Raw genomic sequence first — 16,538 nt, forward strand, 5'->3', positions numbered from 1 at the left:
AAAATGTATAGGACAAAGGGGCTGAAGAAAATAATAGAAAAAAACAGCTAATAATAGGTGAAGAATGGAAAAGCGGTAAATTGCGGCATTATTCCGCAAATTTCTTTTTTTTTTTTCTTTTTTTTTTTTTTGAATTATGTGTTTATTTTTAATTTTTTATTATACACCTTTATGAAAAAAGAAAAAAAAAAATTTTGCTTTAACCATTGCTTCTTTTTTATTTATTATTTATGAAGATATTAACTACTTATTCGTAAAATACTCAGCTTTGTGATTTGTCGTGACCTGGTCCTCGAATTACTGCTTCGTGTATAAATGGAAAATTAGAGGTCACTTGAAAATTTTCTTAAAAAAAATATGAACGCGTAAGGCGAAACGCCGCAAGCACAAATGTGCGGATATATAAGTAAATATATTTACATACATAAATATTTATATATATATATATATATATATACATATTACATACACGTATTATACGCCTCAGCACAGTTGTACACTTTTCTTTTTATGAGCAAATGGCACACGCACACGTGTAAGTGTTTATGCAAAAATACTTCTTTACGAGCAAAAGGAAGGATCGAAATAACAAATTTTTTTCTAATCAATTGGATATTGAAAAACAAATTTATTTAGTAAATTACCAAAAATAGATAGTCTTTAAACAAATATGTTTCATAAATAGGAATAATATTTGTTCGCGAATGTCAAAAAAAAAAAAAAAAAAAAAAAAAAAATGAAACTCAAATGAAAATAGCTGTTCAGTGATATACATAAATGAGAAACACTTAAGGCATAAAAATGGTTGACATAATAACAGTGTAATAGCATAATGACGGAATTAAATAAACTTGACGTTTTTCAGATCGAAGAGGAAAATTTAAATATATCACTCCATACGTGCATATATATATGTGTATACATTTGCATATGTGTAAACATACTTGCTTACTGCACATAGACGAAACTTTAAAAACTTATGACATGAATATTAAAAAATTTTAAGGCGTTAATTATTTATTATGTATTATTTATTGCCTACTTCTGATTTGGTCCTTAATTTTGCCTTAATAAACCGTGTAGAAGTCTACACAATAACACATGCACATAATGGTGCATTTACACCCGTAAGCATAATGCTGCATTTATACCCATGATCACCTCTTCCCTTAAAAGCATTTCCTATGAACTATGGTTGGTCCTGATTCTTCATATTCCTCTTTTGTTATCCACATTTGCTGAAATGTTGAAAGAGAAGACAATATAGAGCCTCCAATCCACACAGAATATTTCCTTTCAGGAGGTGCAATAACCTTTATTCTCATCGATGACGGTGCTAAATTGGTCATTTCTTTAGTTAATCTTTCACCTATGTTATTATACATAGTTGTACCACCACTTAGTACTATATTATTATATAATTCTTTTCTTATATCTATATCACATTTCATTATACTTTGATAAGCTGTGATATGTAAACCTGGGCATTCTCTTCCAATTAATGTAGGATTAAATAATGCTTCTGGACAACGGAATCTTTCGCTACCTACTGTTATTAAATTTCCATCAGGTAGTTCATAAATCTCTTCAATTTGATCTGAATGTTCTTCGGACCTTTTTAATTCTTCTTCATAATCTAATGCAATATAACATAATTTTTCTTTTATATCACGAACTATTTCTCTTTCTGCTGTTGTTGTAAATGTGTGTCCTCTTTCTGTAAATAATTTCATCATATGATATGTCAAATCTCGTCCAGCCATATCAATCCTATTTATGGCATGGGGTAATACGTACCCCTCATAAATCGGTACTGTATGACTAACACCATCACCGCTATCCAGAACAATTCCTAAGGGGAAAAAAAAAAAAAAAAAATTATTTAAAAACTGTTTGCGCAATTAGGGGAACAGGCATAACTGCCGCTATACGCATATATGCGCATAATAGGATGTGCACATAATAGGATGCGTAAATAATAGCATGTGCATGTATATATATATATATATATATATATATATATATATATACTTGAGCACTTTTGCCCCTTTCACCCTTTCGCTGTTTCCTCGTTTTACGGCTTTATTCCATTACCTGTTGTTCTTCCAGAAGCGTATATGGATAAGATAGCTTGTATACTAACATACATGGCTGGAACATCGAACGATTCAAACATAATTTGTGTCATTCTTTCTCTATTTGTTTTGGGGTTTAAAGGAGCTTCTGTTAATAAAACAGGATGTTCTTCAGGAGATACTCGTAATTCATTATAAAAAGTATGATGCCATATTTTTTCCATATCATCCCAATTGGTTACAATACCATGTTCTATTGGATATTTTAGAGTTAGTATCCCTCTTTTATTTTGTGCTTCATCTCCTACATAACATTCCTTTTGTTCCATTCCTACCATAATATTTGGCATTTTTGGTCGTCCAACAATTGAAGGGAACACACACTTAGGTGCATCATCCCCAGCTAGTCCAGATTTCACCATCCCGCTCCCATTATCTACTACTAAAGCTACAGCCTCCTCTGTCATCTGAGAATGAAAAGAAATGCATAAACATGTATATACGCATATATAGTTATACATGAGTATATGGATGTACATAAATACAGATATACGTATAATAACACATATACATTTAGCGTATATGGGAGTGCACTAAACTTCACGTGCATAAACATGTTGCACATGCATAGAGTTCCATAGCTCTGTTCAATGAACAATGGGCGAACATACATTTTTACATATAAACAATTGTGCGTACATATGTATTTATATGTACATTATGCCCTACAGGAACGCTCTACGTTTTTCTCATTTCAGACATACACAAATTACTACACAATGCTGATGAAGTTACTAACAAGCTGGAAAAAAAAAAAAATAAGTACGTTAGTTAACTATACCTTGCTTTTTTCCTTTAATTTATTATATAAAGGGATATATTCTTATCTTCTTAGATGATTAACTACTTAACTTCCTTTCTTATGTGCTTAATGAAAAATGCTTGTCTGTTGATGTATAATGAGGAAAATTTTAAATATATGTCATCCGTACAAATATGAGTACACGTATGTACATACGTACATGGGCACATGTATACGTAGGCACATACATAAGTGCATACATGCATATACCTGCAAAACAAATCCGCATTAATATCTTTATCTTTTTTTTTATTTTTTCACACTCAGCGAATTAATTTATTTTATTTTCCTTATTGTATTACCCCTATATTTTATTCTCTAATTAGTATTTATATTTTTTCCTCTAACTAAATCAAAATATTACAGTGAAACCCTAAAATACTTTTCTTTTTTTTCTTCGAAAAATAAAATTTAAAGAACGACGTCGGCTTATTTATATAATGTACATTTAATATACGTATCCGTGTACAAGCGTACGTACATACATGCGCACGTGTAAACTCCTTTACTATTCAACTCATGTAAATTTAAAAAATATCAACACTAATAAATTAAAAATATAACTATTAGGAATAATAGAACTTTCATTGAACCAAAAAAGAAAAAAAAAAATTAAAAATAATAGTCAGTATAGTATCGAAGCATTTGACCCCAAGTTTTCTCTTAAAATTGCGTTAAAGCTTATTATAAGCATTAATAAAAAAAAAAAATTAAATATAACGTAATATAATGCGGTGTAACATAATGTGGTATAAGGTAATATAGTGAAGCATAGTGTAACATATTATAACACAGTATAACACAGTTTAACACAGTTTAACACAGTATAACACAGTATAACATAGTATAACACAGTTTAACACAGTATAACACAGTATAACATAGTATAACATAGTATAACACAGTATAACACAGTATAACACAGTATTTACATAATAAAATCGTCGTGATTTTTTGTTTATATGCTCTACATCCTATATACGCGGAAATATTCTCATTGTATTTATGTTCGTATATGAATGTAAATATATGTTGTTATGCGTGTTGTACTTTTCTTCTTCCTTTTCTTTTTTTTACGTGGAAAAGTACTAATAAAAAAAAAGGATCTTTTTAATTTTGTTAAAATATTAAATGTATATATATAAAACAAGGAGAAAAATAGTGAATAATAATTAATGTAATAAAGAAATAAAAAGCGCCTGAAAAATAAAAAAGGAAATAGAGGGGAATAAGCTTATTTTTATGTGTATAAATAAATGGTAATGATTATGTATGCGTTTTATAGGTATGTATGCAAGTGTGTTTTGTACACATACGTGTACATATCAAAATAAATTATAAGAGCATTTCGTAAGATAAAAAAAAACTGCAGAAACTAGAAGCTTTATTTTTTGTATTTAAAAGAAAAAGAAAGGAGAATTTATCATTTCAACGAAGTTAGGCTTAAAAATATGTGTGTATGGAAGAAGCTATAGATTCTGTAATTTTTTTTTTTTTTTATAATTCATTTTTTTTTTAAAACATCTCTATACAATATTTGGTAAATTGGACATTGCTAAAAAATGCATAAGACACATTAGAAATACACTTGCTAAATAATTATACCATTTTGTAGTAAGTTAATACGCATCAAGATTAACAGGCAAATGGATGTGTACCTTAAATGCGTATATACATATGTATATATGCGTACATATGTAAATAAATATTTTTTTTTTTTTGTACATGTTTATTTTTTTCTCTGCACATATTTGTATTTTTAAAATATGTGTGTTTTAAAAAGATACACATTTTTTTTTTTTATGTGACAATGATGTAAAATTGGCGTGTAAAAAGATGTCAATGTATAAAGATTTATTTGCATGTTTATATAAATACAAAAATGTATATTTTTACTTTTTTCTTTTTTTTTTTTTTTTGGTAAAATGCTTATAAAAATACCACATATATTACTGAGCCGTAATATTTACTCTACCCAATATTTTTCTACATAAGAACAATGTGTTAATTTTCCTTTTTATAATTTTTCATAACCCTACATAAATTTTTTTTTTTTTTTTTTTCCGCTTCATTTGTTCTATTTTAATTGTTCCCTCTTAACTGTCATATATTCTATTTATATTTAAAATTTTGAGAATTCAAAAAATTATGTTTTCTGTTTTTTTAATTATTTATATAAAGTGCTTTTCTTCCAAAATGTATTAAAAAATGGTGTTTTATTTTTTTTTTTTTATTTTTTTTTATAACATGCTTGACTAGGAGAGCTTGCATAATTCGACAGAAATATATGAAATAAATTTTTTTGTCCAAAATTAAAGATTGGTTTTCTAAGAATTTAAAAGGGGAAAAAAATAATAGTATTTTTTATCTCTAGAAAATGTGTCAATTTTGAAAACATAAAATTTCTTAACTCTTTTAGCCCGTTTTTTAAGTACGCATTATCCATGCCCAAATGTAAATATATACATATATACATATAATATGCATATTTAAACCAATATTATTTAAAAGAAAAAAAAGCCATGTAAAAAAATCATAAAATACGTAGTAACTTCCTACCAAGAAGCTTATAATATTTAATGGATTGCTATTGAATGGAATATGGCACTGTACCATCTTTTTATTTTTATTTTGTTTTTATTTTTATTTTGTTTTTATTTTTATTTTGTTTTTATTTTTATTTTGTTTTTATTTTTATTTTGTTTTTATTTTTATTTTGTTTTTATTTTTATTTTGTTTTTATTTTTATTTTTATTTTGTTTTTGTTTTGATTTTTAGTTTGTATCTTTATTTTATTTCATTTTTATTTTAGTTCATTTTTATTTTATTTCATTTTTATTTTATTTCATTTTTATTTTAGTTCATTTTTATTTTATTTCATTTTTATTTTAGTTCATTTTTATTTTAGTTCATTTTTATTTTAGTTCATTTTTATTTTAGTTCATTTTTATTTTTATTGTTTTTTTTTTTTTTTCTAAACTCTTGTAATTGTGTACGAATTTGTTTTAAATTTTGTAGAATGAAATATAACAAATCGTAACTATAGTGTTCACTAAACTATTATTTCTTATAGTGAATGATAACATTCTTATTTGTATATGTGTATATATACGAATACACATAAATTTGCATGTATAATAAATATGTACTTATATAATTGATCCATGTTGGCTTAACTAAATTTATTTTTAAAAAACTCTAGCTTATTTAATATAATTCAAAAAAATAGATTACCGCTTTTTATTTCTTTTTGTTATTTACACTTATAACATATGTTCACACATAATAATTTGGCGAGTATAAATATATCCTATTTTTTATTCATAAATATACTTGTATGTGAACAAATGCGGGAATAAGATTAAAACGATTCAAGATAAGACGAAAATAAAAAAAAATAAATAAAAATAATAAAAAAGAGAAAGGTGCAAAGATTAAAAGAGAAAAGAAAGGAAGAGGAACGTAAATTTTTATGCTTATAATACAGTGCACTATAGAATAAAAGAAAATTTTTTTAAGTATTGTAATTAATATGTAGAAAGACACAAAATAATTATGGAGGAAACATTGTCAGAGGGATATGTTAGTTTTAAAGACAACACAAAACAGTGCAATACTTCTGTAAAATTTTTTGAGTGGATCCTCAACTATCCTCTTTTTAATGGTTAGCTAGGCCTATACAAGGGAGAAATTGAAGCAAAAAAGACAAAAAAGTTATAAAAACGAGAGAGAAAATTAAAAATTATAAAAAAAGACAACATTAAAGACAACAAAAATGATAACAAAAAAGATAACAAAAAAGACAACAAAAATGATAACAAAAAAGATAACAAAAAAGACAACAAAAATGATAACAAAAAAGACAACAACGAAGTAGTAAATAAATACATAAATGTGGACACGTTATACTCATCTCATCATTTTTATTTTCTCCCCTTTGAAGAAATCAAGAATAGAAATTTATCCAGTCGTTTCAGTATCCTTTGCCTGAATGATAGGGAATCCTTTTGTGCAAAACCGCCTCACATATTAGTAAAGAGAAAAAGTGAAAGAAAGAAGGAGGCTATTGTTCGTATAAAGGAACCGAATGAACTGACAACGAATTTAATTAAAGAACAAATTAGGAAAGATGGTAAAAAAAAAAAAATAAAATAATAAAACACTTTAACACACTTTGTGAAAGGTCTAAAATTAAATGGGAAAACATAAACACATTAAATATGCATACATATATATATATATATATATATATACAAATATGTGCAAATTTTTTTGGGGTAAATGGTCACATAAAAAAATCACATATTTAAAATTTCTTCTTTATGTACCACCCTCGTTTGTGTGTTGACCCGTCTAATGTGACCTGCGCTAACTTAACCCTATTCTGTTCATTTGTAAGTTATGTTATATTATACAAATGTATGTATCTTTTCCCTTTCTCTATTTTATATAATACGATATAATAAAGTATAATACAATATAATATAATTTTATTTTTGGTTTACTACATATTTGTGTTATCAGATTATAGTATAATAAATAATAACAAGTTTTATGTAAGTATAATAAAAAAGAGCGAAAAGATATATAACACCTATAATGATGGATTAAATGAGGAAAGGGAAAAAAAAAAAATTTTTGAAAAAGTGAAGGAAAGATACTTAAAAAAAAAAGAAAACATTAAAGGGTATGTGTACCCCCCTTTTCCTTCAAGCTCAATTATAAATAAGAAAGAGGATTTATTATTGAATGAAGAATATAACCCTTTTTTTAATTTTTTTGAAAAAGACATAAATAAAAATATATACCACAATAGTATAAATTTTTCCTTAAAAACGAACATACAACTGAATCGCTATTTTTATAAAGTCATTTCAAATCAACTTAAATACTACAGAATAAAGAAGGACGTGTACGTCATCATTTTAAATATTATAAACGAAGTTTCGAAGTATTACTACTCTTATGGTTACGATATCCTGAATAACATAAAAGTAGGGAGAAGTGCTAACGCAAACGTTAAAACGTGTTTGTGTGTATGTATGTGCGTATGTTCCTATATGTCTATGTGCATTTGTACGTTTATGCATTTCTGCGTTTGTTCATTTGTGCGTATGTATGTGCTAGTACATGCCCATAAACGCGCATTTACACGTGTGTCCTTACTCTTCCCCCCTTTGTGCAGATAAAATATTTCCCCTATAAAAATATCTCAAACAGCTTTTACATCAACGGTCTGGTTTTCAGCAATTGTTCCATATACTTCGATAATGTTGAAATAAAAAATCCAAAAATATTATTGCTGGATTCAGAAAAAGAGATAAAGTTCGAAACGTTAGAGGATTATTATAACGAGAATTATAATTACACGTATTTTATTTTGAAAAAAGTGTCAAATAGAAATTTGAATATTATTTTAGTTCATGGAGAAATTGACTATTATATTAAGAAATTATTAATTAATAAAAAAATATATTTTTTTACAAGTATAAAGAAAAAAAATATATTTCGTCTTTCCAATATTTTACGCACAAAAATTTTAAGTTATGATAATTTTAGGAATTTTGATAGTAGTTATATAGCTAGGGCAAATTATTTTAAAATTCAAAAATATAAAAAAAATGTAAAAAATATTTTTCTTTGTTGTAATAATAAATTTTTAACCATATGCATTTTTGGAAAAAAGGAAATTAGACACGATATATTAGCAAAAAAGTATGATGAGTCTGTCATACCACCATCAGCAAAATTGGGAAGTAACATGAAGTGTAAAAATGAAGTAAGAGATAAAGGAAAAAATAAGAATATATTTGAAATTCTTTTTAAAAAAGAAGTAAAGAAAGAAAACATTTTTGAAAATTTTCTTCAAGTATATTATAAGAACAAGAGTGATGACTACATTGTGGACTATTACTTTTTAAATAAGGAAAAGAGAATAAATTTTTCAGGTAAAGAAAAAAAAGAGAATAAAAAAAAATTGTTATTAATAAGTCATTTAAAAAATATAATTATAATTAAAAAGGTTAAGAAGTTGTTAAGGTTTTGCATATATTTAAGTTTTCATATTTATAAACAACTCTATTTGAATACATATATGGGTAGAATATGTATATGTTTACCTGACAAAAATATAAGTACAAATATAGTAAGGGATAAATTATATAATAAAATTAGTAAATCCATATTATACTCCTCATTCTTCTTTTTTTTCAATAATAGTAAAAAAATTAAAACTACGCCAATAAATTTTATGTACAATTTATTTCATTTAATAAATATAAATAATCCCTTAACGAGGGAGCGAATGAAAACACTCCATTCCTTAGTGAAGACCTTGAACATTATTAAGGAACAAACATATAGCAACTTTGAACATTGCTTTTTTAATATTGAAAAAAATAAAATAATAGATATTGTAAATTATTTCATATTCAACAGTTTTATGAAAAATTGTGATATTAACTACCATTATATTTATTACTACTTAAAAATTGTAAACAGTACCTACTTGTATTATAGCCAAAAAAATATTATAATAAAAGAGAGAGATCTTTTGAACGATGCGAACATTTTAGTTAATCCAAACTTTACTAGTGATACTATTACAGTGGAAAACAAAATTAATGAAAAAGTGGAAAAAATAATTGCGCAAAATATTTTATTTTATTCTTATAATTTTGAGACTGTGAAGAACATAGAAATGATAACTTATTTTATATGCCCTAATTACATGTTCATAAATAATGTGTACAACAATATAAACATATACTTATTCGATAATCGGAACTATAACAGCAAAAAATTGTTTTTCAATTTTTTTTTCAATCATAAATATATATTCGATATCTCGCTTCAACAGTTTGTCTTTGTGATTTACTCCTTGAGTTTCCATTTGTAAGAGGAAAAATAAGATGGGCTGATGGGAATTTACCCAGTGCGCTCGGACATGTTTACCTGTGGGCATGTGTGTATGTATGCCTGTGTTTGTGCACATCCGCAAGTAGAGACGACAGTACATAGGATGCTTTACCTTTTTTTTTTTTTTTTTTTTTTTTTTTTTTTTATGCAGGACGTGCCCCTTCGATTTGTGCAGAAATTATCTGTGTTATCACCAGATATGCATCCAGGTGTTTCTGAAGAGAGTGCTCATTTTAATTAAAAAGGAAAATAAGGAGGACCTAGGAGATGATATCATTATGAACATCATATGTACCAAGTGTAATGTGATGCAAGAAAGGATAATAAACATTCAATTTTCATTTAGCGAATTTTTATTAAGTATTATACATTCTGATAATTGTATCAATGTACAGTGCAACCATAATGGCAGAAACAACAGTTATGAGCTGAATTTTAAAAATATAAAAATATGTTTTCATATACATGATAGCGATATATATAAGACTATTTTTCCATACAAATCAGGTATAATACATCGTCATATAAATAATGATGTGACAATAAATAAGAATAAAAAAGGAATAGACAATAATAGAGATAAGAGCACAGGGAGATTCAGTAGTAATGTTTGGTTATGTGTGAGCGAGAAAAAATATAAATGCAAAAGTAGGATCGCAACTAAAAAATTGATAAGAAATTATATTAAAAAAAATATAAAAAGAATCATATATAATAATGTTTTTTACTATTTCCCTTGTAAATGTGTGACAAGAAGATATGGATGCAAATACGAGAATATGAAGAAGCGAAAGGAACAGCATGTATATACAAATTTTAATCTTTATAACATTATAGAAAATTTTCCATTCTTCACTAGTTCAATGTTACCAATGTATTGCTCCTTAAAATATTTAATTTATAATTGTGTAATAAAATATTATAGATTGAAGAACAAACACTTATATGTACAATCACACAGAACAAGGCGTAAGAAAGAACATTTTTATAATCCCTATTCCCCTTTGTACTTTAAAAATAAATGCAAAAAATGCAAGTACATAAAAATTTCAAACTTTTCTACCTTAGGATTTTTTAATGTCTTATTTATTATAAAAAGAATTTTTTATAATTTTTATATTTCATTGAATTTCCTCATTGGTGTACTAAACAAGAATATGTTTATTAAAATTAATGAAATATTTTATTGTGTTAATAATAGATATTATTTTGTTGAGGATAATTTTCTACTTATAAAAGAGAACTTTAACAAAAGTGAAGAAAAGAGGGGAAAGGAAGAATCGAATTTGGACAGCATTAGAGCAAGTCGCGTAAGTGAAATTTGTATGCAGGATAAAAATGGCTTAATAAAGAGTGTTATAGATGAAGAGAAGAACAACGACAAAGCAGATAGAGAAATAAATAATATGAATGTTTATACCCATACAATAAATATGAACAGTGAGAGGGTAGTATTATATAGAAATCAAAAGGAGTCAGAATACCAAGGTGAAGAAACGGACGCAGTGGAAATTTGCAGTTCTTGTACAAACGTAGTTACCTCCAAACCAATAGAGAGTAATCATAATATATATATTTTAAACAACATTAACCGTATTAAAGAAAATTTAATAAAGCAATTTATATTATACAGGAAATTTAAAAACAAGATGGAACGTTATAGGAAATATTTAATTAGAGTGCTAGTCATTTTTTATTTTTACGCTGTTGTGTATTTAAAAAAGAAGCAGTTTTTCTTAGACATTGAAATATTTTTTTCATTTTACATTATGATGTTAGAAAAATTAAATTTAAAAATTCAAAAGAATATCGAAAAAATGGAAAAATTAATGGATAAACAAAATTTGCGGTATTTGCACTTTTTTGCAAAAGGTAGAGAGAGGATAGAAAAAAAATGGGCAACCAAAATGGGTAGAAAGCAAAAGCAGAAGCAAAAGCGGATGAACTTACATCCCCCCATGCGTAAGATCAAGATGAACAAAAGATACATTAACAGTAAAAAAGAGCTGGTAAAAAAATGGAAGGACTCAAAAACGAAGTATGCAAAGCTATGTACAATAAGGGAAAAACGCTCTTTCTCCAATTTATCATATTTTAAAAAATTTAGTGGAAATAAATCGGAATTGGACAATTATTTTTACTTCGTTCGTGAGTATGACGTTCGTATGTTATATATGAAGGAATCCTATTACATATACAATATAGAGAGTTATCGAAAAAAAAAATATATAGATGATATGAGCAAAGAGGAATTTGAAAATTCTAACAAGAAACTATTTTATATGCACATATTAAAGATAATTGATTCGGCGAAAAATGAAGTAGAGTGGTATAACAAAAATGGGGAAATGCGGGACATGGAGCAGCGGCAAAAAGTGGAGCGAAAAATACAAGGGGAAAAAAAAAAAAAAAAAAAAAAAAAAAATTGCGCCTTTTTATATAACCAAAGTGATATATCCAATTTGATATTTAACGCTTTAATATCGGATGATTATAAGACACAGTTGAAGCAAATTTTTGACAAAGAGAATGAAAAAATAATGAATGAAATGGGAAAAGTTGAGGATAAAGATGAAGATGAGGATGAAGTTAAAGTTGACCGTGAGGATGATAGAAAAAACGTAGTTGTAAAAAAGAAAAATGATGCGAATAAAAGGGAGAGACTAAATAATAGTAATCACAGTGCTGAAGTACTATATGCACATGTTAAGAAATTTTTAAAGAAAAATATAAGCAAACTGTCAAATCACTTTCTTAAGAATAATCGGATAAATGTTTTTTTAAATTGCAAAAATAATGATGTCGTAATAATTGTTCTAAATGATAATGTTTCAGTGTATATATATTTTCCTTTACAATTTTATTATTTACGAAAATTATTATGCAAAAGGGAAAGCATTTTTTTGAAATCTCTTACAAAAAGTAATTACATAAATTTTGATCATAAAAAAAGGCATTTTGTAAAGAGTTATGATGATAGGTATATTATAAAGGAAATAAATAAACATGAATTTAAATCCTTCATTAGTAGATACAAAGAATTTTTTCAACACTTCTCAGACATTTTTTTCCGATTCAAAAAATCCCTCTTGTGCTTTATGTACGGTTTATATCAAATCGAAATGAAAAAAAAAAATAGAAAAACAATAAAAACATATATTATTTTAGAAAATGTTAAAATTGAAAATACGAATTCTAAAATATTAATTTTTGATATTAAAGGTGCAAGGAAAAAGAAAAACTTGCAAAAATTAATGAAGCAAAACAAAAAGAGTAGTGTGCCTCTTATTTTTGAAAAAGATGATACCATTTCACTGAATACATCTAAAATTATGACTGAAAAAAAAGACATTCTGGATGATAACTCTTCTGGCATATCTGCCAATATGAAATATTTTACCAAATATCTTCGAATGGAAAAGCAAGTAAACTTTAAGTGCATTCCCAATAGAGGGGAAGATCAACAAACGGAGGTAAAAAAAGCAAGTGTGATTTATAGTAAAAAAAATTATTTGAAGTTCCTTTCTCTGAATAATCCTGACAGGGCAAGGGAACAGGAAAAAGGGGAAAAAAATGATGAGGACGTTGTTGCTGAAAAAAAGAGTTCACACCAACAACAGGATGTCAAAGAACAAGTAGGTGAACATGGAAATGAGGCGGAGGAGGAGGAGTATGAGAAGAAGGAGGACGTTGTGCGACTAGCAAAGATAAATGACGTAGGAAAACAGAAAGAAAAGAAAAATAAGCCGAAGGAAAAATATCCAACGGTGCAAACAGATAAAAAACAAAGAAGTGCTTATATCAGGATTAGAAGAAATAACGAGGAAAGGATGAAAAGTATTTATGCAAACATGAGGAAAAAAATGTTATATGGATTATACTATAATGAGGAATCATCAAAGAGGCATCATTTAATAGTGGACAAATTAAAGAAATACACATTTTTAACGAATAATCGAAAAAATGCCCAGTTATTGATGAATAGGAAAAAAAAGGAAAAAAGAAAGCATTGTACAGAGACGATAGATGATGAAGAGGAGAATAGGAATATTTTTCTAAACGCTATTGTGCATGATATAAGAATGTATCTATTTTTAAATAACAAAATACTAAAATTAATAAAAAAGAAAAATATACGCAAAAAAAAACATAAAATAAAATGTAAAAAAAAGAAATTAAGGAATAAGTACTTATACGGTATGAAGGCTACACTACATTTTTTAACAAAGAAAAAAGAATATATTTTAAGTAAAGACAATTTAAAGAGATGTAAAGTAAATCATAAAAAGAGATATGAAGAAGGAACGTTTGATTTTTTAAATAAAGAATCTACAGATAGCAAAAATTTTGACAATTTAAATTCAATAGAAAAATACAACAATTTTTTAATAGATAATTACAACTCTTTAAAAGGTTATACCATCCTATTTGATGATAACTTTAGGGATTTTATTAAATCTAAGGTAATTAATTTAGAATATAATGATTATAAATATTTAATGGATTCATTAAATGAGGATACGAACTTTTTAAGTTCTCAAGATATCATGGATTATTCTCTACTTATACATATAGATATATCAAATTTTGAAATAATTTTTAAAATTATTGATTATTTAAGACCATATACATGGGACAAATCAGTAGAAAATTTCAGCAAAAGTGTATTGTATTTAACAAAAGGATATAGACCAACTATTATACAGTCTGAATATTATAAAAAAAGATTCTTAAGTAATATTAAAAAATATATATTTTATTATATTCCAATTTATTCTCTTAAAAAAAAAATTGTTTTTAAAATAGGTAATAGTAAGGGCACATTTCCAGTGGTAACCTTAGATAAAAGTCATCCATACAAAACGTACTTTTTTTATAATCTCTTTAATATAATAATAAGATATTATACCAATTTCTATGTATATATGAAATTATTTAATTCCAATAATAGGTTATTGCATGAAAACTGTTTTGCTAAAAATATTTATTCCCAAAAGAATATTATGATTTTTTTAAGTTATTACTTTAAAGAGTATTTCATACAAAATAATGAAGAAAAAAAGGAAAACTATATCCATCTTTCGGATCCCTATTCTCATTTAAAAAATATAACCACTTGTAATTTCTTCCCATATAACGTATATTCAGACTCCCTCAAAAAGGTATTGACCATATGTGATACTAATAGGAATGAACAAAAAATGTTAGCAATAAAATATAATAGTAGCAACATTGATAGCAACATGCCTTATTTCAATAAGGAGCAGACTACTAATATAATATATGAAGATAGCGAATATCTGCATAGTATTGTTTTACCTTACATCACATTGGAGCAATGCGCCTTGCGCAGTAGCAATAATGATGGTAATACTGGCAATACAGCATGTAGAAACACAGTAAGTGGTAACAACATTGATAACCTCTTCCCAGCCTTTAGCAAGAACAATATTTGTTTTTCTAACTGCTCGGGGAATGTTGACTTGGCAAGTTACATGCCGGGTATTTCAAAAATGAACTCAAATTTTTTTAGTTCAAATAATTACTTTGACGAAGCAGAATTTGAGAAATTAAAAAAGAAATTTTATAAAAGAATTTCTGAATTTCAAATAAAAATTTTAAAAAATTTACAAAAAAATAAATTGAAAATTGAAAATGCTTCCTACTATGTTCAAAATAATGTGTACCTGGAAATGAATGATGTGAATATGCATTATACGAATATAAATTATTTAGATGCTTTTAACATTTTTAATATTTGTGAAAATAGTTTTAACAATAAATGCAAAAGGGGAAGGCGCCGAAAAAAAGAACAAATCCTTTTGTATATTCCGTCCTATTTTCTCTTCGTTTTGAATAAGTAGCCAAAGCCACAAGAAAAGTTATGTGAGATGGTGGTGAAAAATGGGAAGATCCACATGTTGAATGGAGGAAACGTTTCTAATTGGTTAATAGCCCTTTATTTTATTATACTCTATTTTGTTTTATTATATTTTATTCTATTCTATTTTGTTTTATTCTATTTTATTATACACTATTTTGTTTTATTATATTTTATTCTATTCTATTTTGTTTTATTCTATTTTATTATACACTATTTTGTTTTATTATATTTTATTCTATTCTATTTTGTTTTATTCTATTTTATTATACACTATTTTGTTTTATTATATTTTATTCTATTCTATTTTGTTTTATTATATTTTATTCTATTTATTTTGTTTTATTCTATTTTATTATACACTATTTTGTTTTATTATATTTTATTCTATTCTATTTTGTTTTATTATATTTTATTCTATTCTATTTTGTTTTATTCTATTCTATTTTGTTTTATTCTATTCTATTTTGTTTTATTCTATTCTATTTTGTTTTATTCTATTTTATTATACACTATTTTGTTTTATTATATTTTATTCTATTCTATTTTGTTTTATTCTATTCTATTTTGTTTTATTATATTTTATTCTATTCTATTTTGTTTTATTCTATTTTGTTTTATTATATTTTATTTTTATTTTTTTTTTTTGTAAATTTTTAAAACAGCACACTGCCTGCAATCTGTACCGCATGTTGTAAATATGTGTATTTATATGAAGTTACGCTTTGTTACCATTTGCCGTTTATTTTTGTTCTTTTGATAAAAAAGGCTGATATGTTATATTATAAATGTATATGCTTTT

General features: G+C 25.8%; 2 protein-coding genes across 2 annotated transcripts; one reads left to right on the forward strand and one right to left on the reverse strand.

Moving 5' to 3' along the window:
- Nucleotides 1-1,169: 1,169 nt before the first annotated feature.
- ACT2 (actin II, putative) lies at nucleotides 1,170-2,542 on the reverse strand (the record flags this gene model as incomplete). The annotated part of the gene is made up of 2 exons (XM_029007456.1): nucleotides 1,170-1,852; nucleotides 2,095-2,542. 2 exons carry the CDS (start codon nucleotides 2,540-2,542, stop codon nucleotides 1,170-1,172), a joined length of 1,131 nt encoding a protein of 376 aa, XP_028863844.1.
- Nucleotides 2,543-6,492: 3,950 nt separating this feature from the next.
- On the forward strand, nucleotides 6,493-15,719 carry PmUG01_13046000 (conserved Plasmodium protein, unknown function; the record flags this gene model as incomplete). The annotated part of the gene is made up of 5 exons (XM_029007457.1): nucleotides 6,493-6,601; nucleotides 6,881-7,069; nucleotides 7,462-7,931; nucleotides 8,123-9,831; nucleotides 10,007-15,719. 5 exons carry the CDS (start codon nucleotides 6,493-6,495, stop codon nucleotides 15,717-15,719), a joined length of 8,190 nt encoding a protein of 2,729 aa, XP_028863845.1.
- Nucleotides 15,720-16,538: the final 819 nt, after the last annotated feature.

The sequence above is a fragment of the Plasmodium malariae genome, assembly GCF_900090045.1.
Source record: "Plasmodium malariae genome assembly, chromosome: 13".
Lineage (NCBI taxonomy): Eukaryota > Apicomplexa > Aconoidasida > Haemosporida > Plasmodiidae > Plasmodium > Plasmodium malariae.